Source organism: Canis lupus, chromosome 17 (assembly GCF_048164855.1).
Source record: "Canis lupus baileyi chromosome 17, mCanLup2.hap1, whole genome shotgun sequence".
NCBI lineage: Eukaryota > Metazoa > Chordata > Mammalia > Carnivora > Canidae > Canis > Canis lupus.
In genome coordinates this window covers 10,314,366-10,342,301 of record NC_132854.1, presented here as the reverse complement: position 1 = coordinate 10,342,301, position 27,936 = coordinate 10,314,366, and the positions used below count along the sequence as shown (strand labels likewise).

Below are 27,936 nucleotides of genomic sequence, written 5' to 3'. Positions count from 1 at the left end.
TCCACAGGACTCATCAATGCCAAATGCAATAGCTTAAGACATTGTGTTTAAATTGTTCTCTCCATTACTTGCAATGTCATCTCTCTCTACTAATATCAAACTGCTGTCACTGCTTGCTGCAACACACTTAGTTTCGGCCTTTTGAACTACTGTCACTTATGAACATAAATATGCTTATCATTACTTAGCCCCTTTTCAGGAAGTGTTTTCCCCATATTCTTACTTTATTTCATTTGTCCATCCATTCATTCAAAATGATTAAATCTGAAAGATCTATTCTATGCCACACAACATGTTAAGAATGGAGATGACCAAAAAGATAATCCCAAATCAGAGCCTTTACTAGCTAGGAAAGTAATGACAACAGTAAAGCATAATGAGCACTCTCAGAGCCAGCTACCAGCTCCTAGCATTACAAGAGCATCAAGTAGAAACATCACACATAAAACTGCAGGTGGTAGATGATGAGCACGGGGAAGAGCTTCCAAAGGGGTCATTGTTTGGAGTGACCACTAAAGGATCAACAGAACTCGATTTAGGGCGGATACACGCCCTGGCATCCTGGAAAGTAGAAATGCCAGAGCCCATGTTGTATGTGCACAGGAGAGAGAGAGAATAATGTTTTTACCCTTTCATTGGTAGGTGTAGCTATTCACAGCATTTTCTCAGGGGCTGTAAACAAGCACCTGTTACCATACCAAACAATTTTCAAACTACATTTTCAGTGATTGGCATATTGGGGAAAAGACAAAAATCTGTGCTACCCCCAAACTGACACAGTGAGTCTGCTATACTTTGAACTGACTACAATCTGTCCCTCGTCTGAGAGACTGGCTAAAAGGTCAAAAACACTAACTTACAAAAGAAGTCATTACTTAAGTTATTTGCAAGATTTTCACAAAATATACTTATGATAATTTATAGTTAGATAGATATATGGATTTTTAATTATATATGTATATTTTTACTGTTTTCCCTTGAAGAACTGAACATAAGCAGAACAATGAGTTCTTGTAGCAAAATTTGGTCCATTTGGTTTAGAAAATATTCATAGAGGCTCAGCTACAACAAATGTTGTTTCTGAAGTTTGCATTCCATGAGGAGACTGTCAGTGATGCAAAGAAGGAGGTACGCAGCATAGCAAATCTATATGCAACAGATAACACTGTACACCTAAGAGCATTTTGTTATTTACTACTTCAGTAAGTTTCTCTCCTATTTATATTGTATGTTCTCAGGAAAAGTCGTAGAGGAATGCATTTCTAGTTAAACCCATGGAGTGAATCTCTCTCTCTCTCTCTCTCTCTCTCTCTCTCTCTCACACACACACACACACACACACACACACAGAGTTTTTGCACCCTTGATACCTTAGGGCATTGCTTGCTTCATTCTTAGTGGCAGGCAGAAAAACAAGGCTCGTTTTCTTGCTAAAAGCTTAGACCTGCATTTAGAGGTGGTCCGTTTCCTGTGCTGACAATGAACCTGTTCTGGCGGCTACCCGCCTCTTGGGTTCATTCCAGAGTATCATCTGGCTTCATTTTCACTCCTATTTGGCCTCTGCTTTCAGGATTAATTAAAAGCTCTTACGAATTGGCCTGGCTACTGCTACTGCTGGATGCTTTGGAATTCTTACCCCCACCCTGGAATTTGCAGAGAAGAGACTATTGATTTTTTTTTTTAAACTTTTACTTGCTCTGTCTAGACTTTTACAGTGACTACAAAACAAGACAAATAGTCTGAGGCAGGAAATAATATTGACATCACACTACTTTCTATAAACAAGTAAATCTGGCACATTTTCTAAGAATTTCCCCTTACTACTAAGTTGAGAGTATTTTAATATGATTTTCCATTCCTTAATCCATTCCTTAATGGCTAAATAGAAATGCCACACCATAAAGAACTGAATTCATTGTGCATCAAATGGTAAAACTAAATATTTTTTTTAAAATAGTGTATGTAACTTAATTGACAAAACATTATTTTCTTTTGAAAACAAATATTTTAAATGGTCACCATACCTAAATAGTCATATCCAAATAGTTCTTTAATTATATATTTGCCCCAACTTTTTTCCCTTAATTATATCACTCACTACTTTGCTGATGCGCATAAGGGACAGCACGTGTGACAGGGATCTAGGCAAGGATTAAGCAATGAGAAGTACATGAATGTATTTCAAAGAGCATCAGAAAAATAAAGTACCAGGACACAGAGGTTGCACTGATCAGTTCCAAACTGGAAATGTGAAAACTGTTTTGAAGTCATAAGATAAAGACTACTGCCCTTGATGTTGTGAATCTAGTCCTTAAGTAGTAAATCTTTTCCCCTTTGCTTGAGAAACTACAAGATCCAGGGTGAGAAGTTATCTGTAAGGAGTCAGTAGGCATGGCAGAGAATGGCCAAACAGAATTTGGGGCTAAGATTATAGATTTTCAGTCGGTGATTTTGCCAATTAATTAATATGTGGCAAGGAGTTCTTTCCTCTTCTCTTTTATACAGCTCATCATGCCCAACTTATGTGACCACATTATGAATTAGCAACCAGGAATACAAAGTGCCTCATACATATGAGAAGCTCCAGGGACGCCTGGGTGGCTCAGTGATTCAGCGTCTGCCTTTAGCTCAGGGCGTGACCCTGGGGTCCCTGCAAGAAACCTGCTTATCCCTCTGCCTGTATCTCTGCCTCTCTCTGTCTCTCATGAATAAATAAATAACATCTTTAAAAAAGGAGAAGCTCCAAATATGTTCATGTTTTCTGGCCATGGTTTGGCTGAGGTGTATAGCTGGGGAGCAGCAGTTCTTCCCACCCCAACAGGGTTCCATCCTTTGGGGTCAAATGATGTCAGGATTCCATGGTGCTAAGAACATGGAGCTACCTTAAAAGTGAGGACCAGGGAAGGATGTAGAAAGTGCCAGAGTCCCAGTCCTCAGATACCCTCAACCACAAAGTACACCTCCCAGCGTAGTCGCTAGACCTAAGGGGGTAAGAGTCACTGAATCAGTAAAATTGAGATGACTGTCCTGCAGATCCCAGAACATATGGACAACTTGCTTCTTTGCAAGAATGACAAGAGTCTCTGATTACCTCTGGTGCTTCTTAGTCATTTCCACAGAAACAGCCTTCAGGGAAAGAAAACTCAAGTTCTCCACAGGTAGAGGTGTAGCAGCTAAAAGCTGAGCATTTCTTTGAAGACTCCAGATTTATCTTTGAAGAAGCCATGCAAAATTTGTGTTATATAGAACACATCTTTGGGAGATTTAATGTAAAACTAAGGTTTTACAGCACTGGTTTCTAACCCAATGGATTTTGAGAATCTAAGTCCTGCTATAAACATGAATCCATGGATGTGGCTGTGAGTTTGTATTTTTACAAAGCTCACCAGGTAATTCTCCCTATCAGAGAGATCGCAGCCTGGAAATGAATTGTATGCTAGTGCTATTATTATGGTCACTACACGTGACTGTGGTTTCTATTGGAGGGAAAGTAGACTGGTCAGGTTAAATCTGAGCTATCAAAATGATGCTAGGTATGATTTCTACACAGGCAACTACAGTGAATGCTGTCTGCGAGGGGCTGAATTGGCAGTGCTCCTCATTTCCCATTAATATAATATGATCAGGAGTCCCAGGACAGAATTCAGTCCTAATACAAGCCGTCCTAGCCACATACTCATCCACCCTGTTCATAACTTGTCTCCTAAGCATGTACGCCTTGTAGCCAAAGGGAAACTAGACATTTTTTTCAAATATTCTGGACACACATGCATGTTGAAGATCATCTCGTATACTGACCAAGGTATAGATATGAATGTTTAAAAGCATAGAAATCACTGTCAGGGAGAACTGGGTTTCAACCCTACTTCTGCCACTTACACATTGTTTCATCTTAAATGTCTTAAGTTAACTTCCCTAAGGCTCTATCTCTTTGGCTAAAATACAGAGTGTAGAAACAGAATATGACATAATAACAGGTCGATGCAGGTATTAAATGAGAAGATAACAGGTATCAATTGCTCAGTAAAAGTCATTTACTACTAGTAATAAGTAAGAGTTTTATGACATATGTTATTACATTCTCTTCTTTTGGTAAGTAAGGTCAAAAGAATTGCTATAGTATAACTGATCAAAAGAAATAACTCAATTTCTTTAAGACCCTTTCTCAAAATGGAGGATTTTCTTTGTTTTTTTATGCTAGAGACACAGACATATTTTTTCTGTTCTGGTGAAAATCACTTTTGTATTAATTTTCATACGAGAATTCAGTTTATTCCGAAATATTTACTTATGTTTAATTTCTTAAAAATTCATAGCATATGAAAGGTTGATTTAATTGGTGGCTCAGGTGGGCCACATCCTTGAGATGGATATGCACAATGATTTAAAAAGAGAGGCAATACAGTAATATAAATATATGGCATGCCACTATTTCAGATTTGAATGGGACACAATCCCCTGTATCAGAACTTCTACCAGGGATAGAAAGAAACCAGATATCACATGGACTTTCATTTTCTCTCTGCCATAGAAAGAGTTTATGCATATGGATGTGGATCTATATGTGCACATAGATTTATGAATATGGGATTATAATATGTAGAAGTTGCTCAAATCATAGATAAGCATGGGCTAGGAAGTCGGACTTGACTTCAATTCCTGGTGCTCTCACTTACCTACCAGATGAACATATTATTTGATCTCTTTGGGACTGTGTCTTCATCTGCAAAATGGGGGAAATAGTCCCTTTCAGGCTGCTCTAAATATTAGTTATAGAAGCAAAATATGTAAGATGTAATAGGTGCTGCACAAATGTTGCTATTAATTTAGTTAAAAATCTACATGCACCCATCAGAGTATTTTCATTTCTTATTTAAATATTTTAAAGAGGGGATCCCTGAGTGGTTTAGCACCTGCCTTTGGCCCAGGGCGTGATCCTGGAGTACCGGGGATCGAGTTTCACGTCGGGCTCCCGCATGGAGCCTGCTTCTCCCTCCTCCTGTGTCTCTGCCTATCTCTCTCTCTCTCTCTCTATCATAAATAAATAAATCTTAAAAAAATAAATAAATATTTTAAAGAAAATCTTTCCAACATGCATTTATCCAAATTTGTTCTTGCATCTCCCACCCAGCAGACATCTCTGCATGAATTCTGTTAAGTTAAACATAGCCGTCTGTCTTCATCCTTCAAAAAAGGTTTAAATATAAATCAAGAAGACTTCAAAGACCTTTGCATGAATTTGAGGCAGTTATGATTTTACATATGCTACAAAATTCCCTCTTGATAAAGTCCACAGAAGTTAAAAATTAATATTTTAAGTTCCACTGCATTTCAATTTTTAATTCTTCTGACCTTTCCATTCAAAATACTTCATTATGTTATGAACAGAATTCATAAGCCAATAATTCATTTATTTTCCAAGTACCCTAAAGCATAATCGTCAATAATATTTGGGATAGGCAATAGAAAACTAACCCAAATCCAACTCTATATTGTCTGTAGGCTAAGTGGTACCACTGAGTCCTACAAGCTGCCCTGGGTGGGATGACCATCCTGAAACTCCTCCCGTGGAAAAGAAAGCTATTAGTAATGACTCTGCCACAGCAGGGACATACTAGGATTGTCCTGAGTATCTGTGACATGCTGTCTCCTACCTACACATCTCAGAACCAATGGCTCAGCCATTATAAGTATTTACTGGAAGCCCAGATTGAACCCTGTTCTCCATACAGGAAACTTCCATATACTTAATGCTTACATTTGCTTACTTTAGAGTTTTTCTAATTATCTCACTCTTGGGAAGAAGATTTCATTATTTGATACTAAGCTAGGAATAAATTTCTCTCCTTTCTCAGAAATGGTAATAAGGTGGCAGAAAAGTCTTCATCTTTTCTATTTCACCTACCAGATCATTTTTACATGCTCATCTTACAGCTTCTAGGAGATTTCTGCCATCACATTTGGCATTTTGCAACACCTGTTTCTGCCATAGGCCATTGGTCTTCTCATATTTCTTTAGGATATGAAGTGCTTTGCTTAGTTAAATGACATTACCTGTTTCATAATTGCCTTATGTCGCCATTCATTATCTGAGAAGAATCCAAAGCTTTACTAGCAATGCTACCATGAACAAAGCTAAGACTCCCTTCTTTCTTCTTTAAAAGAAACCAGCTCCATCTAAAAGCAAGACTGTGTGTATTGAGTTGCTTCCTTATTTATCCTGTTTTCTTAACAGATTATACATAATCAATTCCAGGGATCAGCCTTGAAAGCAGGAGATACAGGTTCCTGAACAGACATAGCTCTGCCTGAAAGCTCTCCCATTATTAGGCTATAGCACATGCAAATCAATTAAGCAGAAATCGGACAATTGTAAAGGACAATTAAGAGAAATGAGGTCATGACAGTGACAGGCAACTCTGATTGCTGGAAACTCTGCCATCATACTGTGGCTTGATATCTGATCCAGAGATGTTTATAATAAATTCCCAGTTCAGAAGCAACAAAAGGAAGCAAAAAGGTTGGAAATTTTTTTAGTTGGGACTTTTATGCATTTTATTTTGACTCTGGACAGTTTTTAAATCTCTAAAAATAAATTAATGTCTGGCTAGAACTAATGGTAAAATGGCATCAACAATTTTTCTGCTTCTAAGTAAGATGTTAAAATTGAGTTTACTGACTGAAAAGTAAAAGAAAAATGGAACAAGTGATTGGTCCTTGAAATGAATCATCAAACCTACGAAAATTGTTATTATGAGCAACATTACTACCCTGTGGCTAGTTACCTATTTTCCTCTCAAAGAGCAATTGCCACATAAAAGGAAGGCAAAATATATGTGTATGTACATAAAGCTAATGGGCAGGTTTTATAAATATGGGAAAGAGAAAATGAAATGCAGACCTTCCTCCATAACTGCTGTGTCTAGAGTAACTGAAAATTCTGCCAAATTGTATGTGATTCTTCACAGAGAACTCCATTTTTAGGATAAAATAATGAGCTGGAGCTAATATTCACAATACAAGAGGACTTTTAATATTTTTTTCAAAGCCATTCATGTCCTAGTACTGGGTATGGTAAGGAGATGGCAAAGAGCAGTTTCTGAAGTGATGCAAGGGCCCTGAGGTCAGAGGCACTCCTTTACCTCTTCCCTGTTTTGTACTGTACTTTATGCGTCACTGTTAAGTTTGCCAGCAGGATGCCTGATCTTCCAGCTAGTTTTACACTTCTAACAAGCTTTAGAATTCTCACATTCCGACTTGATTTTTAATAAAATGGAAACTTTAAATCAGCTTCCTGTGCTCGAAGCTATTAGAACACAGCAGCTTTCTCCCTTCTTCGCTTCTATTCTATTGTTTCCCGCCCACACAATATCTTTTCCTCACCTGGGTATTCATTCATGGAACAATCTAGACAGATTTTATAGCCTACACACACTTAAAAAAAAAAAAAAAAAACAACTGCCTACAGGTTTTCTTCCACGCATGTGTCTCTTCCCTCACCCACACAGGCAACCAACCTCCTTACTCACCTCTTCCTTCAACTTCCCCATTCTGTGTGTGCTAGCTTGCTGTTTCTCTCTACTTTTAGCAGGGCTTTTCTATTTTTTAACCATTTCTCCATCATCCCATTCAGCAGCTCTTCTCCCTTTGTTTTTTAAATTTCCTCTTCTATATCCATTTGTCACAATGTTACTATCATCTGTCTAAATATAATATACCATGCACTATGCCTCCAACATATCATTACTAAGTACTTACTCTGTGCTAGAAGGAGGCACCCGCCCTAAGAAGAATCTTCTTCACCCTTCCCCTTCACAATGTAATGACAACAATAGGGGGGGAATTAGCTATGAGTACCAGAGGGCTAGTTCTGGCAAACTGAGCTATATTAAATTCAACCCTTTCCATTACAAACAACTAGATCTATTGGATAAATGGTAACATTTAAAAAGGCATATCTGGGCTTACAAGAAAGAAAAACAGGTCCCCAAAGGTCAAAAGGTAAGAGAGAACTACAAATAGAGGGAGGGAAGTACATGAATTGACAAAATAGTGGTATGAATGGGGGCTAAGTGTCCAGTAGCTAAGAGCTTGAGTTTTCATGCGCACAAGAGGCAGAAAACCCTCTGGATCCTTCCAGAGCTTATGTAAGGCAGAAGCTAGAAAGTGACCCCATGCCTACAACCATGTTATAATCTAGATAAATTCCGGAGTGTAATATTGGTGAAGGGATAGCCAAAGAGATCGATTATGCACAACAGAGACAACAGGTACAAACCCAAATATGGACAGGGAATTAGTAAATGAGAAAAGTAGCATTAAATTTAGTGCATAACAGCACACAATAAATAGTGTTGGAACAACTGTTTAAATGTATGAAGAAATTTAGATTTATGCTTTACACTAAAACATTTCTAAGCTGTTTTTGTAAGATATACTTGACATACAATAAATTGCACCTATTAAAATCTACAGCTTGATAAATGTTAACATGTGCACAGAACTGCAATCAAGATAATGAACATATTACTAAAAAAAAAAAAAAGATAATGAACATATTGATTAACCCCAAAGGTTTCCTTTATTTATTTTTAAGATTTTATTTATTTGAGAGAAAGAAAGAGTACGAGCAGGGGGAGGGGCAAAGGGAGACAGAAAAGCAGATTCCCACTGAGCAGGGAGCCCAATGCAGGGGTCTATTCTGGAATCAGGACCCAGATGTCTAACTGACGGAGCTACTGAGGCACTCTAACCCCTAAAGTTTCCTAATGCCTCCGGTAACCCTTTATTCTTCTCCCAACCTTATTCCCAGGCAGTCGCTGTTTTCCTTTTTGTTGTTACAGATAAGCTTGCATTTTCTAGAATTTTGTATGCACAGAATCACAGAATATGTAATCTTTTTCATCTGGCTTCATTTGCTCAGCATAATTATTTTGAGATCCATCCAAGATGTTGTATATATCAATTTCTCATACTTTTTTATTGCTAAACAGTATTCATCATATGGATATACCACTATTTGTTTATTCATTTATCTGTTGGTGGAAATTTGGGTTTTTAGCAGTTTGGGCTATTACAAATACAGTCACTATGTAAAAGTCTATTTTATGGGCATATGTTTTTATTTCCCCTGGTTAGATACCTGGAATGGAATGAATGGGATATATGGAAGGTGTCTGTTTAACTTTCTAAGAAACTGCCTAACTGTTTTTCCAAGTAGTTCTACCATTTCTCATTTCCATCTTATTTAAATAAGAAATGGAAATACTCAGATGGTATTATGATAGCACACTCCTCATTCTGTCACACTGAGGAAAATCTCCAAATGCACATTTTGAATTTGCTTAGTCTACTTTCCCATGAGGTTACATTTTTCAGTCTGACTTGCGTTGAATACTTGTCTTAAAAAAAAATCAGAAAAAAACTTTGAGGAAATAGAGGATATAAAACAGTGTACATAAATACTTTTTTTTTGTTCAATTTAGACAAAGTTTTCTCATAAAAACTGCAGAAACTTTCTTGTTAATCATGTAGATTATAATGCAGTTGGTGGATAAACTTACCCTGGTTTCGTGTCATTTACTACACAGTGATAGGTAAATGTTCCAAACATCTGAACTCCTAAAATTCCATAAAGAAGTAGAAAGAAAAGTAGGAAAATTGAAACGCTCCATATTTGTTCTCCTGATCGCCTAGGGGGAAAAAAAGTAGGCAAAACTTAACAAAAATGTCATAAGTTTTTTTTCCTTAACTTATAATAAAAGCAGCACTTACTTTAAAATGTTTGTAATTCTGGTCCTTGGTAGCTCAAATCGGAAATAAATCCGGAATGCCCGAATCATAATTAGTGGCCGTGGGATCCGCAACATGCCCCAAGGTGACATCTGGTCAACTATATCAGCAATTTCAAATACCTGTAAATTAAGAGGTAAGAATAAACAAGCTCAGAGCTTCCCTTAGCTTTGCCAGTAGTTATGACAAACTCAGATGGCATCAGGAGGTTCACCCTGCACTCTGAACTCTGCCCTGTATTATTTTCCACTGAAATAAATTCTCTTTTGAGCCCATCTTGAAGCTATAGCTATCTTCAGAGAAATGAATACATAAACTAATGTAAATGCTATCACTCTTATTCATCTTCCATATAATCCATTGAAGCACACTTTTTATTACAAAAACTAGTGCCAATTTAAAATAAGTATGCAGAGTCTTCCTAATGAATAATGTTCTTTGGTGGAACTTTTTAAATAGCTAGGTCATAAAGTCATGGAAAAAGGGTTAAGATTATTATAAAAAATAAAAAGGAATTGTACCATTTACTAACAGAGGCAAAATGATAATTAGAAAATGTTTTGTCAATCATATAACAGCTATTAAATGGAAAAGAACACATTAATATGCAGGATGAAATCAGATTGTTGGAGAGGTGAGCTTTATAAAAATAAGGAGAGCTCATCAATAAGCATTAAGATGACTTTGCAGGATGGACTGTGAATTTATTCTATTCTAAATTTTTTAATGAATATGGCAACTTGAGTTTAATTAAATGCAAAAATCAAGTCTGAATGAATGCATGGAAATGAATTCTATTATCTAGTAAAATCCCACCTTTAGGCCTTTTTAATATATGTTCCCATCTTGCATAGTAAGGCATTTTCTATTTGTAATATGGTATTTTATGTTCATCCAAATATATCTATATTTGCCAGCTGTTTTTAGTGAGGACTCAGTCACATAAATGACTGGAATTTTCATTTTTAAATTCATTTTTTTATTCTACAGATACATAAATATTACCATGTTCTGTCCTTTATTTCAATAAATATGTTCTTACATCTTTTTAATAAGAATAATTTGCTCTAGTATTAACTCATGTCTGATTGAGAAATAATTCATAGATGTGACTGACAATGATTAAATGTTTTTAAAGTTATAAACATTTAAAATAATGTAATGTTATAGAAAGTTTCACCATCACATCTGACATATATTCATTACTATTTTTACTTAGATTTTCAATGCAAAACAGTGCACAGTTTGGAAAATACCCCCTTGTAACTTAAAGTTTTAATTACCTGTAACACCAATGAAACCCAAAGGCAGAAGACCATAAATCCATCAAAAACACACCAGCGATCTTTCACATAGGAACTATCCCCCTAAAAATAAATTTCACATGGAATTATCATGCAAAATTAATAATTTCAAAAAACATCTGTGGAAAGAAGGATCAAGTGCTAATTGAGTATAAGCTATTCATAATTTTTGTATCATAATTGAAGAGATTTTTCAAAAGGAACACCTTTAGCATTTTAAATGGCATTTTATATGAAGAAAATAATTTATAAAACACAAGTAACTGCAGAGCTATGCATGGAAAATTTTACATTCACACAAACATAAAATATCACTATTTCTTCTCTTAGTCACATAGATACTACCATTTTAAGAAACCAGAGGTCATCCCACTCAGTAGGCAGGTAAAGTCCTAACCCAGCTTTCTTCCTACAAGAACCAAGAACAATAACGGTCAGCATGAAGGCCTTTCAACCTGTGGATCAACCACCATTAGTAGGAAATTAACCACAAATTCACCACAAGCTAAGTTAAAATGAAGGAGAAACTTGCCTTCATTATCAAATATGTCAAACATATATTGACTTAAGACATATTACTTTCATCTTTTAATAATGAATCTACTCTGACATTAGAATGCATATTTTCATCAGTGGGGATTTTAGGAAAAAAAAATCCTTTCAGATATCAAAATGGAAACCCTCATTAGATTAGAATTGGAACCCTAATTAGGAAGTCTTTTGCTTTATTGGGACTTCCCCATCAAGTCACTAACTCCATCATAATCCATGAAACTCAATTTTGAATTCAGTGACATCTATCATTACCAGCTCTTAATGAAGCAGCTTAGAGAATAAAAATGGTAACAGAAAGCCAAGATTTCAATTTCAAATAAAATGATGAAATCTGTTGTAGGATATTTAGGAAAATAAAATAATTTCCAGAATCATCTATCTTTAGTAATAAATAGGCTATCAAAAAGATTCATTGAGAAATTTTCAGGAATAGTTTATATTATTAAAAAAACTAACAGTATGATAAACCATTTAATGAACATTATCTGACCCAGATGTGAAGTATAAATTCAACTAAGTAACACTGAGGACTCGTCTACTTTACACGAGAGGATATATATATAATGCCTCCTGAAACACACACACCACACACAAACACACACAAATCCTCCGTGGAAAAAGTGATATTATACATCCAACTAATGCATAAGATGGAATAATTTATAATAAATCTATAAACAGTGATAGACAAGATAGGGAGATTAATTATATGAAGAGTTTAGAGAAAAAAATGCTAGTTCCCAAATGCCTAGTAGTAAGAGGATCAACCAAATTTGGTAATTCATATATTGGAGAAGTCACAGAAGAGATATGAAAGCAAGCCCTGAGGCTTGGAGTCTGAGTAACTAAGAGGACGATGACTCTGTTAAGTGTTATGATCATCATATGGTGATTTAAGCCTCATGAAGAGAAAAACTGCACTCGGGGTACCACTGGTTCTGAGTGTGTGTGTGCATGCAAAACATGCCTGCACACACACACACACACACACACAAAATCACATATGAATAAATAATTTAAGGATATGATGGTTGTCCTCAAAACCTCACAAAACATCTTTTACTACAAGCATCATATTTGCCTTGTATATTTCATAGTTAGCTGAAAATAGAAATTTTTTTTCTTTTTTTTTTTAAAATAGAAATTAATTAGAATCTGAATATAGAATACGGCCAATATAAAATTGAATTTTCTCTGAGCCTAATTTTAATGGATATCCCACAAGATAATGAATACAAATTATTTAAGGTTACACTTTAAATATTCCCTTGAGTTTCTTAATATACCAAGCAAATGTTCTCTTCATTCATTCATTCACTCAATGTATAGAATACCTTCATGATCTTGACAGTGTTTAAGGCAATAATGCTACAGGAGTGAAAAGAGAAACAAAAACTCCTGCCCTTATGTGATTTACATTCTCAGTTTAAAAAATGTTAAATATACAATATATATTGATCAGTATTATGAAGAAAAATAAATGTAGTTTCAAATTGACTTTTAATAAAAAATACACTTTTTTACTGGAATGTTAGGCAGAAAGAGAAAAATATCACTTGATTGTTAAGAATTAGGCATAGCTGTGATTGTTTTTAAAAATGCAAAGAATTCCAAACACAAAAACTGAAATTTTTACGGGACTCAGCAGAGAACTCTTTTAGAGTAGTTCTATTTTTAACTTTTTGAGGAACCTCCATATTGTCTTCCTGAGTGGCTGTACCAGTTTGTACTCCCACCAACAGTATAGAAGATTCCCCTTTCTCAAATTCCTCACCACCCTGTGATCCCGCAATTGCACTACTGGGTATTCACCCAAAGAATACAAAAATACTAATTCAAAGGGATACGTGCACTTGATGTTTACAGCAGCATTATCTACAAGAGCCAAATTATTAGAGAGCCCAAGTGTCCATCAACTGATGAATGGTGTGTATACATATATACACACATATAAGATTTAAGATACAAAATAAACAATAATAGGGGAAAAAAGAGGAAAACCAAGAAACAGGCCCTTAACTAAAGAGAACACACTGATGATCACCAGAGGGGAGGTGAGTGGGGGGAGGGGGGCGGATGGAGGAAATAGGAGATGGGGATTCAGGAGTGCACTTGGGATGAGCACTGGGTGTTATATAGAAGTTGTATTTCAGGTAGAAATTGTACACCTGAAACTAATATTACACTACGTTAACTAACTGGAATTTAAAAACTTTAAAAAAGAAAAGAAATAAAAACAGAAAAGACCAAAAAAGAAACTATTTTAAAAATAGGAATGATTAAAAGTAAATGTTAGGCAGAAAAAGGATCACTGGGATCACTGGGTACACAGACCCCTAACAGGATGAGTTTATATGGTATTTTCCCCAAACAGTATTATTTTATTTCTTTTCTGTCATTAAAAATTATTATACATAGTATCACTATAATTAACCTCCTTTGTTCCTCATAACTTGCTTTAGTAACAAATTACATTCAGTAAGATACAGGATGAGATCTCATTATATTTAGGATTATTTAAACTGTAAAAGTGAGAATAAACAATGATAGTTCTTGTGAAAGAAAATTCACATTATACCTGTATATGTCTTTAACTGATGTTCAAATATTATGTTTTTTAAAATAGATTCTCAAAATTAAACTTATAAAAGATTTAACAGGGATCCCTGGGTGGCGCAGCGGTTTGGCGCCTGCCTTTGGCCCAGGGCGCGATTCTGGAGACCCAGGATCGAATCCCACATCGGGCTCCCGGTGCATGGAGCCTGCTTCTCCCTCTGCCTGTGTCTCTGCCTCTCTCTCTCTCTCTCTCTCTCTCTCTCTGTGTGACTATCATAAATAAATAAAAATTAAAAAAAAAAAAAAGATTTAACATTTTAGCTTTAACAAAACTTGCCCTTAAGTTGGCACAAATAAAGTCAATTTTTCAAATTGGGGCCCCACAAATTTAGAATATAAAGCTATCAAAATAGAGTTGACTGAACTTTTATTTCTTACTTACTTTATATATTTGTTTACTAAGGAAATTGATGTTGCCACAATGACCTAAAGTATATTATAAGCTATATAAAAGGTTAGGTTATTTAAAATCACTTTAAAAGCCCTGGTGGGGATCACAAATAAAGTATGCAAACAAAGTGCTAACTCAAATGAGCTCACATTATATAAACTGGCTTAGCAAAACTTCCACTATGTAACACAGAAAACTATTTCTGAATTAGGAAGTCATTTCACAGGATGCCTGGGTGGCCCAGTGGTTGAACATCTGTCTTTGACTCAGATCGTGATCCGGGAGGTCCTGAGATCAAGTCCCAAATCAGGCTCCCTATGGGGAGCCTCCTTCTCCCTCTGCCTATGTCTCTGCCTCTCTGTGCGTGTCTTCCATGAATAAGTAAGTTAAATCTTTAGAAAAGGAAGACATTTCAGTTGCATTGTTTGGAATGTGCTCTGCTTTAGACTTTCCAGGAATTCATTGTGGCATTTACCTGTTGCCAACAAGACCACCACACACTAGATGGTATGTAATAGTTAATTAGAACTGGCTTCTTTCCACTTGTGAAATAAACCACTGGGCATAAGTTTTGTATATTACTTTTTGGCTCATGTTCCCAAGAGGCATTTAATATTATAAAAACCTTTAATAAGCAGTGGTATAGCGAGCTAGGACACAAAAACCAGTAACACTCAGATTCTCACCCCCCCACTTTAATTTTTAAGTTTTGCTTTTTAGTGTTCATTATTCTTTTTTAAAAAGAATAATTATTTTTACTTTTACTTATTTATGACAGAGAGGGAGAGAGCAGGGAGTGAGCAGAGGGAGAACGACAAGCAGACTCCTCTCTGAGCTACCAGCCTGACATGGGCTCCACCTCACAACTCTGAGATCTCGACCTGAGCTGAAACCAACAGTTGGATGCTTCACCCACTGAGCCACCCAGTCTGTGCTCATTATTCTTCATGCTTGTCTGTCTTCCTGAAAAATTCTCCCAAGTCGGTGCCAACTTTTTCCTCCAGACTCTGATCTGGCCATAGCCTAGGCTGATTAATGCTTTAGCTCACACATAATGCAACAAGCAGCCACTCAGCTCATGTGTATAAAAACTGTTCCTATTGTGTAACTTATAGAATTGTCCTTTGTAATTCCCACCTGTTGTTGAATGAATTATAGTTTACTCCCTCCCGTTTATCAATTCCAGTTGTGAAGTTTGGGTTTCCCACTTAAATCTTCTGTAAACATACTCTCTGGTGCTACATTAAAAAAAAATAGTCTGTCCCCATCATAAATATTTGAGTCTTTTCTGAAGATTCGTAACAACTTGAGACTAGACAATTTCAGGCTCCTAGCACAGAGTGTGACATATAGCAGATGTTAAATGAATGAATTAGGTAAGAATTTGTACAATATCTCAGAGAGTTTCTGCAGATTACAATGTATATAGTAAGAAGTCCATTCATATGCCTCTTGAATGCATCCCATCACACATCCATTCATTGAAATTAGTATTGTTCCTTAAAAGAAATGATTCTTTGATTCCTGGCAAAGATAGAAAGATATATTATTATCTTTCTGGGTAATATGTTAAAGTTAAGACTTTTTCCCTGTATTATCATGAAAAACCACAGATGAAATTAACTTTTGGATATTTCCTGGATGCGTACCGTTTGACTACACAGAGCTGACATGCCAAGCAAACAGGAATTGGGTCTAGGCATACATAATTTGTGCACTATAATGTAATTGTAAACATGACTGAATTGAAATTTATATCATGTTAATCATTACTGAGAATCACTAAGGCTTCATAAGTCTAAATAACTTTAAATAAATAAAATATAGACTTTGAACCTGACGCTTTGAAATATAATCTCATAATATATTTTGTGTCTGACACATTTACCAAATTCTCTTTTTGATTGTTTGTTAAAAACTTTTAACCATAATTGGTGAAGTATGTCTATATTCTTTTAAAATTCTACTGTATTAATACCTGAGTTATATAATATTTGCAAATAATAAGCTGATCCTTTTCTCTACTTCCAAAATATGTAACCAAACCCTCATACACATGGTACTCAAGAAATTTTAACACCTAAATATGACAGAAAGGTTTTAATTTGCTTGTTCCATCAACAAAAATGGAGAGAATGCTAGAGCTATAAGCAGAAATCAGCATGCTGGTGGCTGAGGAGTTATTCAAGAGCTGTCTGTCAATTTTTACAAAGGTAAACACTCAGAGGCTGCCAATCAATTATGCAGTATAAGAGAGTCACTTAAATTGCCATGCAAGTATTTAATAAGCAGAGAAACCAAACACATTTATCTGAAGACATTTATAGGGATATAGTTTGCATTTACAAAATGATATGCCCTGGTATAGTTTTCCAAGCACATGATTTATTGTTCCCAGTTCCCAGGGCCCATCTGTCACTGTGCCTTAGCATTATTATTTATCACTTCAACAGTGCTCAGAGCATGCATGTTACTTTTACCTAGGTATATTGCCAGATGAAAAATAGACAACTGATAATTGTCTGCAGATTTTGCAGTCTGCAATACATGGAATGCCCTACAATACCACAAACATCTATCACTCAAATGGTTTATTTTTGTCTCCAGGGACCTGGTGAGCTAGAATGCTTCTCAGAATAGGAATTAATGGGGAGGTAATTAGAAACAAATTATTAGGGAATGGGAATGAATTGGCAGATACCTTCAAGCATGGGGAACATTATAAAGGATGTGAAATCTTTCAAACAATACGTCCCGGTAAGAACTGTCTTTAAAATTTTTTGAAGTCCCAAATCACTATGTAACTAGAAGAACCATGATAAAGAATCAGCGTGTGTGTTAGTGGAAACACTGAAGCTGCCCATAAATCCTGTAAGAAGGTACAGTGTACAATGCATGTATAGCTCTGTTGTTCTTTTGAGCTCAATCTTGTGCTGGCATTGATCATCCACTTAACAATAGGTAAGTGTCAAGTGCATCACGATCTTCCTTTTCCCTATCTTCCCTGAGAAGGTTAGTTTTTCACAGGACCTAAGACTGGAGTCTCCCAACTCAGTCACTTGATCTTATTTCATCAATTTTAAGACACACTACCCTCCCATCCCACCCCAACATAGTTTAACATTTCTAAATTTAGGATATATCTTGTAATCAATGCATCAATTACAATCTTACATCTTACAATCAAAGTATAATTAGCAGAACTTTTTCTTTCATAAGAAGTGTAAAGTGATGCCTCATCTTACTACTGATGACCACATAGATTCAATCAAATATGGTAGGTAGTCCTTTCATATACTATTTATTTGCTTATTTATTAAGTTCACACGCTCCCGCTTTCATTTGGTGCATACAAAACACCCACTTCTGAATTTAATGTGTACAAATAATTGAGTGATAGGTGTTTTAAATGCTGTTTATTATACAGAAATGTACAAGTGGATTGTTATCTTGTGTTAGAGAGTGATTTAGTGACATTTAGAGAAGTTGGTTGGGGTTTCTGTAATGCATTATTAGTTTTCCTATTTAAATTGATGGAATATAGGCTCAAGTTTTCTGAAAATATGCTGAAATATATTTGCTGGAATAGATCAGACACAGATAATGTGGAGTGCTTATTTGTGCTTTATAGGTCTGATCCATAAAGTGGCCCAGCCATTCTCTGAGGACAGGGCTCTGCTCTTTGTCTCTTTGAGGGTGGTGAGCTCATTATAATAAGTCTTCCAATCAATGTCTGAATGATTAAAGGGAAACTTGGCAACTGTACTTGGGTTTGAGAACATAACTCTTATATTTCTATTATATCTTAAGTATCTTAAATTTATATTTATGCATATTTTAATATATTAGGCAAAACACGAGGTCCATAAAATTAGTGGGCAATACTAGAAAGTCATAGCTGCACTATGTTTGTTTTTTTGTTTGTTTGTTTTTTACTACGTTTGTTTTGAAAAACAAAGTTTCTTGGTTTGGTTTGTTATAGATGCTTCTACAAGCTAAGTTATTATTAGATCACATTACCTTAAGCATTAGGTATGAATTTCAGGTGTGCCATAACGTTGCTAAAGCAGACTAGGTATGCTGTTAGAGCACTGTATATGATTATAAGCAACAATACACTGGTTTGCTTTTATAAGCATTTTCTATGGATTAACATAGTTTTATCCATTGAAAACATTCTTTCAAAAATAAAAAACAAGCATTCCCCAAATCTCTGATATATATGTACATCGACTGACATGTTGTCTTCCATAGAAGTCATATGACATACCGGTGTTACTCACTGAATAACTAAATCTGACTGTTCCACAGAAATATATTAGTTGGAAATCAGTGCATATAGTATGATTTCCATTCAAAATAATTGTACAGCTGTGTTACAAACAATGTGAAAACTTGTTAAGAAAAGTGCAACCTGATGCTTAAAACACAAGATATGTGTGTATATGTGTATATATATATATATATATATATATATATATATTCAAAATGAGCCCATATATGTATGGGAAAAACACAGAAGTCCTACAAGTGAACAAACACAGCACGTATTTGCAAAATTTCTGGGTAAAGACACTAAAAAGTTGAATGAGTGGTAACTGTAGTACTATTGGAAAATGAATTAAGGTGGAAACCATATGGAAATATTTTATGAAAAATAAGTTTTTTAGCAGACAGGTGCTTCATAAATGTTTAAAAATATATAGTAGGGTTAACTGAGAGCATAGTAATTCAAACTTGAGTAACATGAGATCCTCTAAAAAATTATCATACAGCCCCTATACAGGCTGTTATGTTTTATTATGGAGTAACTTAAATGCCTACACTTTTCTCATGCAACTGTAAACCAAAACAAATATACAAATACAAAAATATGGAGTCAAAAAATTAAATTAGCAACACAAATGTACTGTAACAGATGCTATTTTTCTAAAACTAAGCCTTTATGAAAAGTTTATGGTTTGCTTCCAGCTTTAGTATATAATCCAAAATTGTAAGTCATATATATTAAGGTGTACAACTTGTTTTTTTAAAGGTATGCCACTTTATTTTTTTTTAAGATTTTATTTATTTATTCATGAGACACACACACACACAGAGAGAGAGAGAGAGAGAGGCAGAGACACAGGCAGAGAGAGGGAGAAGCAGGCTTCATGCAGGAAGCCTGACATGGGACTCGATCCCAGGTCTCCAGGATCACAACCTGGACTGAAGGCGGCGCTAAACCGCTGAGCCACCTGGGCTGCCCAAGGTGTATGACTTCGTTGTTGGTGTATGTTTACAACTCAATAGCAAAAAGAAATAAACAACTTGATTTTAAAAAGGCAAAGGACCTCAACAGACATTTCTCTAAAAAAGACATTTAGATGGCTAAGAAGTATATGAAAAGGCACTTGACTTCACTAACAATCAGGAAAATGAAAATCAAAACCACAATAAGATATCACTTCACATGTTAGGATTTATCAAAAAGACAACAGATGACAAATGTTGGGGAGGATGTGGAAAAAAGGGAACCCTTGTGCATTGTTGCAGAGAATGTAAATTGGTACACTCATTCTAAATTATGAAGTTCCTAAAAAATTAAAAACAGAACTACCTTATAATCCAGAATTCCCACTTCTAAGTATATATCCAAAGGAAAGTAAGTTAAGTTTTAAATACAAGAATGTAATCTCAAGTCCAATATACTCTGGTCTGTGTCTGCCATAACATGCATGTTTGCAGAAATGTATATCACAAAAATGAGAACAAATTCATGACCTGGGACGGGGGGGGCCCAAGGGTGAAAATTCAATAAGATGATAAATTTAAAGCCTGGTTCAGGATAATAAGACTTCCTATTTAATTATATTTAACCCAAATCTGAGATGGCATTTGAACACTGAATATTAGTTTTAATAAGATATGAGGCTGCAATGATAATTTCCAGATAATGTTAGCATGACAGTATTACTAAAATCTGCATTATATTTGTGTTTAATCCAAGAATTCCTAAATTAAAAACAGAAAAACTGTATTTGATGTTAATTTTCAATTTTAAATTCTTACAGATTGAAAATTAAAACAACACTTTTAGTTTTAGTCAACAGCTCATCATCCAAATATTGATGGAAATCAGAAAATACTAGACGGGACTAAGAGTGTTTCAAAAACAACCTGGTCATAAATCAAATATTTTATTATTTAATGATTGCTGCAACTTTTAATATTTGAACTTTTAAAACCTTTGTTCATTTGGTGCTCAGTTCACTTGGTATGAATATATTCAGTCCACCTCTGTTCTCTTCATCATTAGACTCTGATATTGCAATGTCTACTGTCATGCTCATGATGTGAAATCCAAGTCTTAATTTATTAAATAACTTCAGAAAACAAAACTTTTATTCTAGGAAATGTCATGCTTTTGTTCATTCAAGTTGGAATCTCAAATCAACACATGGTGATTTATAATCCCAATGAATATTCAAAGATTGCCATTGCCTGAATGACCAATGCACACAAGCCCTGGGGTCATCCAAGGCCCTCTGGAGAATCATAGAATTCAAAACAGGGCTAGGCTGTGCTGAGAGTGAAGTTACAGTGGCACCTGCACAAAACCTCAAGTCCTCTGAGCTGACCTCCTGGTTTAGCTATCAATTTGGGGCACCTTGACATATCTAAACCTAATGCTCAGAGTATCTGGTCTAGCAATTTTGTGAAAGACCCAGATTATCTTCAAATTACAACTGAAATCTACTGGATGAGGCATGGAAGGTGCCCACTGTACCCATAAATCAACATCTTTTCCTAGTGGGCTGTGGATCACATACTACGGCCATGCTGCCTTTCCTGGGGCCCATGCTCACTGTACTCACAATAGGCTCTCGGTGTTTCTCTGAGTTTACTTGTTTCTTGGCAAATACATTAAGATTACTGTGGCTTTGATGGTTTCTTTCAAGTTCAAATCCTGAACTGAATTTCTCTTTTGTATTTCTACCCCAATTTTCTGTGAATTACCATATAAACTTCAGAAAGTTTTTTTCAAAGCTTCTTATAAAATCTGACAATAGCAACCAGCTGGTTGGTCAAGCGGCTAGCTGAAACTAAGTCTGCAGTGAGTTGAACAGTGTGCCCCCCAAATCCATGTCCAATCAGAACCTCAGAATGTGACCTTATATGGAAATAAGGCCTTTCGAAGATGCAATTAGTTATGATGAGGTCATGCTAAATTAGGGTGAGCCCTAAATCCAATGACTAGTATCCTTAAAAGAGGAGGAGAGGATACACAGGGAAAGAAGAAGTTCATGTGAAGACAGGAGCAGAAACTGAAGCAATACAGCTACAAGCTGAGGAATGTCAAAAACTGCTGGGGGCCATCTAAAGTGAGGAAGACCAAGGAGAGGTTTGTTTTCCCCTTTCCCCTAGAATCTTCAGAAAGATCATGGGTCTGCTGACATTCTAGTTTTGGACCTGTGGCCTCCAGAACTGTGAGACAATAAATTTCTGTTGTTTTAAGCCCTTGTTTGTTGTTAGTATGGAAGAAGTAGGTAACTAATACAAACTCCAAAGTATTTGTGATCTCTGTTTAAAAGCCACTACGACAATGAAATCAGAGGACAGAAGTCAGGCAATAACAAATTCTTTGAGAGCAGCACTCGAGAAATTAATAAATGCATCCGCAGACAAACTTCCAAGCTCACTCCTGTCCTTTATCTCTTCACTATCAGGTGCATCGAACTGCATTTCCTCCCAAGACTTCTCCTCCAGATCCTAATGTAATCTGGCCAATCAGATATGCACTCTCAGAACTATGAACATTGACTTCTAAGGAGAAAGACAGAGATGGCCTGGAGCAATGTCCACAGTGTCAGCAGTGGTAGTATGTGGACCACACTGTTCACAGGTGTGATCTGAGCTGAGGTCATTGCAGCCCTGAGTGCAGAGCTTCCTGGAGTACACTTTTGAAGCTCAATTTCCCAGTGCCTCATTCACTCAATGTACCCAGGAGGTGTCCCTACCACTTTCTTAAAAAAAAAAAAAAAAAAAAAAGTACAGCCAGAATTTGTTTTTTGTTTTTTTTGTTTTTTTTTTTTTTTGGTCATAATGTGTCTAACACAAAGTATATGCTAAATAAACTACTATAAAGGTTAAGCAGTTGACTTTAATTTGGGTAAGATCACGATGGGAGTTTTTTTGAATTTCCCAAATTTCCTAAGAAAACAAAGCAAGTGAGATAGCATAGAGAAACATATCCACAGACATAGTCTTGAATAAAACTAACTGATAATGTGTTCCAAAATGAAGATCAAACTATTGACAATAGTAATACCTACTCAAGACCCCAGTTTGGGGAAGGTGTAGAGGGAAAGCATGCAGGGAAGTTGTGGCTGATCCAAGATTTTCACAGCACCAAAACTACTAACAAATACTAGCAAAACACTTAGTGGAAGTCTCAGAGAGTGAACCTGAGAATAAATGGTAAAATTCTTAGAAATGTAACATAGCAGTCTACAAAGAATATCCTAATCTTCCAAGTGGATCTAATAAAAACTCCTTTCTAGGAGACCAGAGACCCAAGCTAAAGAAAAATTCCTGGAGTAGAATCCAAATTGGCTAGGGCAGGAATGAGAGGGACAGAGGAGATCAAGGGTTTGATAAGAGGGCCAGCTGTCCAGAGGAGGCACAGCCCAGACCTGGGATGGTTGCTGTAAAGAGAAGCTATATATTTTACACTTCATGGTAACAACAGAGGAAGGAACCCTCAAACTGATAATGTATGGAAGTTACTCTACCCATTAAGCAGGAGAAACTCCATTTCAAATGAACAATAGCAAGAAAGGTAATAAAACAAAAGGATGATGATCAAGTCCTTATGAATATATCATAATCATATATTATGATTATATATAATATGTATGATCAAGTCCATATAAATATGTAGAAGAACCCAATAACATATAAAAATATAAGACACACAAAAAAGTAAACATACAAAGCAGATAAAAACTGTAGTAGAATATAACAGTTATCAAAAAAAAATTAAAAATAGATGCTACAAAAGTGCCACAAAACTGGAAACAGGGAAGCAAAGAAATGATGTCTAAATAACAGGAGACTGGAAAAAAAGACAGAGAAGTGTTCAGGAGATCATCAGAATTAGAAAGAAATGGAAAAAAAATCATTTTAGATGGAGAAGTAAACTCAAAGGAACACACGATTGAAAAGACAGCATGGGGAGTACATACAGTAAGGGAAACAGAATACAGAAGAAATAAAATGGAAAAAAATAAAAAACACATTAAGAAAATGATGGAAATAAATGACTAAAACATGATCTGGTGTAACTGGACTATAAAAGAAATCCTGAAGAACAATGAAGCAGAATAAAATAAAATAAATATCATGTGATGAGTATATCCCATAACAGTCAACAAAAGACACATTCTCATAACTCTGCTGAGTTCACTAATAAATGTAAAGACTCTCAATATTTAAGAGAAAAGATCACATCACATAGAAGGAAAAAAACATTCTCACAGCCAGATTTATACCAAAAACGATGAAGTAACATATTTAAGAACCTCAAGAAATGAAAATGTGAAACACCTTAAGAAATCTAGAAATAGACTGAAAAAAGTAGAGTAAATAAATAAAAAAATGAAAGAAAGAAAGAAAGAAAGAAAGAAAGAAAGAAAGAAAGAAAGGTAAAAGCAAAAATTAATGAGTGAGAATGAATGAATAAGCTAGTACTTTTTAAAAATCAGTAAGATAAGTAAAACAATTGGCTAATCTAAAATAAAATGAAGGGTATCTGGGTGGTTCAGTTGATTAAGTGTCTGCTTTTGGTTCAGGTCATGATCTTTGGGTTCTGGGATGGAGCCCTGAATGTCGAGTTCCTTGCTCTGTGAGGAGTCTGCTTCTCCCTCTCCCTCTACTGGCCCCACCATGCTCTCTCTCAAATAAACGAATAAAATCTTTAAAAAAATAAAGCAAAATGAAACAAAACAAACAATGCTAGCCAAGCCAGCTAAAAGAAAGTCTAATCTCACAAAAAATTCAAAATTCAGAGAAAATACAAACCAGAGAAATTAAAATTATTGTAAGCAATCTTCTGTTAATAAATGAAACAAACTAAATAGTGGATAACTTCATAAGAAAGTATACTTCACCAAAGAGACTCCACAGACCAAGCAAGTCTCAACAGAACAACTTCCATAGAAGACACAGAAACAGAAAGGAGTCCTACCAAAAAAAAGCACTAGGACCAGATGGTTTCATAGGAGATTTATACCAAACTTTTAAAGTTATAACAATTTAAAGATGATTCAGACTATTTTAGAGCATAGGAGTATATGCACACATGGAAAATCTAATATCAAAACCTGACGAAGATTAGACAAAATTAAAACAAGGAACAAAATAACAAATATCATCAAATAGCACATTAAACTAGAATAAAACTGTCATGACTCAACTCAGTGTTTTCTAGGAACGTAAGGATGGTTCAATATTAGGAAATCTACCCTATTATAAGAGCTTAAAAGAAAAATAATCAACAAATTTTAAAAGCTATTCATGATACAAAATTCAAAAATTGGAATATTCTCTTAATCTGATAAAATATATATTATTCAAACCCTAATCCTTCAAATTACTTAATAAGGAAATTTTAGAGATGTTCTAAGGTTAAACAAAGATGTTCACTGCCTCTAATACTATTTGAAATTGAGCTAACCCAATTAAATAAGTGAAAGCAATTATAGGCATCTGAATTGAAAATAAAAAGACAAATCTGTATTTATTTCTATATGCTATAAAGATATGGAAATACCAAAAATATTAATGGAAAAACTACTATAAGTAATATAAGAATTTAGTAAATTTAGAAAAGTAGCAGGAAATAATATTAACATATAAAAATCAAAAGTCTTCATTTAAAATAATAATAGCAAATTAGAATACTTAATAGAAGATAAGACTCCATATTGACAGCAAAAAGATGAAATAAATACCAAAATATAAACATTACAAAAAATGTGTAAAATGCATATAAGGAGAAGTATCAAACAGTCCTGTAAGACTCAACAGAATGGAAAGAGAGCTTATGATTTGGAATAGGAAGAAATGTGTGTGACCAAAAAAGCCATGAGCAAAGAAAAATGATAAATGCTTAAAGTAAATGCAATTTATGTCACAAAGAACTAATATTCCCAACACAAAAAATGCCTAAAACTTGAGTGAAAAATAGTAACAATTTGAAAATGGTCTTTGTATACCATCAGGTTCAACCTCACTCTGAAAAGGGAAATTTAAAACTACACTGAGTTACCATTTCTCAACCATCAGATTGGCAAATATCCAAAAGTTTTACAAACTATTTTGTGGTGACCATTTGGGGAAAGAGGCACCTGTGTACATCACTGGTCAAAGTCAAAATGGTTCAGAGAATATAGAGTATACATAAACTAATAACAGAACTACCAGGAAGCAATTAGCTATATCTAGAATGTAGAATGTTCTACAAGACTCATTTTCCCAATGGATCCAAAAAAAAAATTTTTTTTTTGCAGGATATGTGGGGCTGAGAACTAATCGGCATAAAGAGATTTAAACAGAATTTAAAAATATAACAAACACACTTTGTGAAGCTTGTTTGAATCCTGATTCAAAGAAGCTACCTTAATACAAAAAGAAATGTTTGAGACAATTGGGGAAATACCTCTATGACTTGGGTACTGGCATATATTAAGAAATTGTTAATTTTGCTAGATGCAATAATGGCATGATGGTTATGTTAAAAAGAATGTTTATCGCTCAGTAATGCATAAGGAGTTACTTCTGACATTTCAAATCTGAATTTTCAGATTTGCTCTAAAATGAAAAGAACTGGCCACTACTGATAACTGTTGATACTGAGTTACAGGGATTCATGACAACTATAACCTCTACTTCTGTGTAAACTTAAAATTTTCCATGATAAAAAGGGTTTTAGGAGGGAGGGGGAAGATGGCAGAAGAGTAGGGGTCCTCAATTCACCTGGTCCCACAAACTAGATACTAGTTACCTAGATAGCTTTTAAAACATCCTGAACACCAATGAATTCGATCTGAGATTTAAAGAGAGAACAGCTAGAATGCTATAGAGAGAAAAGTTTTCACTTCTAACAAGGGAAGAAGGTGAAAAAAAATAAAAAAGAATAAAGTGGGCAGTGCGAGGAGCAGGGCTAAAGTGGGGCAGTGAAAAGCCTCCAGGGCAGGAAAGCCCAGCCCTGAAGAAGCGGGAACTTTAAAAATCCACGCTGGAGTTTTCCCTGCCAGAAAAGTGCTCAGCAGGGAAATCGGGCACAGGACAGTGAGAACTCTCCTGTCACTGGGTGCCCCCAAGCTGTGCAGGTCAGCACTCCTGCGCCTCTGCCCCCCACCCCCCTACTGAGAGTCAGGCCAGTGTGGACTGGGAGACTGTGGTTAGTTACTCTCGGGGAGCTGACTCCAGAGCTGGAGAGCTGGCCGCTGCAATTTTTTTCCTCTTTGTTTCACCTTGCACCTGGGAGAGGCGGGCTGCTAGGGAACAGAGGCTTCATGAGGTAAATAGCACACACACCTGAGAGCACAGCAGGCCCTCCCCCAGAAGACCAGCTGGAAGAATAGGGGAAGAGCAAGTACTTGACCAATAAGCCCTGGAAAGCTCCAGAACTGAGGGAAAATCTAGGGAAAATAGTATATAGACCTAGAGGGTCCCTTATTTTTCTTTTTTTGTTTCCTTTTCCATTACGACTTGTTTTTATATCTGACTAAAAATTTCCAATATTTTTTGTCTTTTCCCACCTTGACTACAATATTTTATCAGCTCGTCATTTTTAATTTTTTTTCCTTTTTGACTTTCATTTTTCTACAATTACATGTCTTAGATATATTTTTCACTTCTGGATTCCCTTCAATGTATTCAGTTTATTTCTGGTACATATACGAGATATGGGCATTTGTTTTTTGGTTTTTGGTTTTCCTGCCTCGTTTTGTTTTACAATGGTGGAAGTTAGTACCCTCTAAAACACAACCAACATGCATTCAGAACCAAGTGGAATAATGTGTTGGTTCATTCTGTGAGATAATATTCTCTCTTCCTTCCTATTCTGCCCCCCTCTTTTATCTTGTTTATGTTTTTGTGTTCAGTGTTGAGGCTTTATATAAGTATTGCTGGTTTATATAAATTTGGGATTGAGCATCTTCTAATATACAAAACAAAACACACTCAGAACTTAGAGGATCAAAAAATTAAAAAAAGAACCAAGAGGATCAT

The 27,936-nt window shown here is 35.4% G+C and overlaps 1 protein-coding gene across 5 annotated transcripts in view; it reads right to left on the bottom strand.

Annotated features, from left to right (window-relative positions):
- The window catches only part of NALCN (sodium leak channel, non-selective), a 320,799-nt gene that overhangs the window by 263,463 nt on the left and 29,400 nt on the right, over positions 1-27,936 (bottom strand). For all 5 annotated transcript variants that reach the window (XM_072782467.1, XM_072782462.1, XM_072782463.1 and 2 more), the window contains exons 4-6: positions 11,076-11,159; positions 9,775-9,914; positions 9,564-9,692 (exon numbers count right to left, since the gene is read on the bottom strand). In XM_072782467.1, coding sequence (XP_072638568.1) covers positions 9,564-9,692; positions 9,775-9,914; positions 11,076-11,159 — 353 coding nt within the window. The remainder of the gene's footprint in view (positions 1-9,563; positions 9,693-9,774; positions 9,915-11,075; positions 11,160-27,936) is intronic.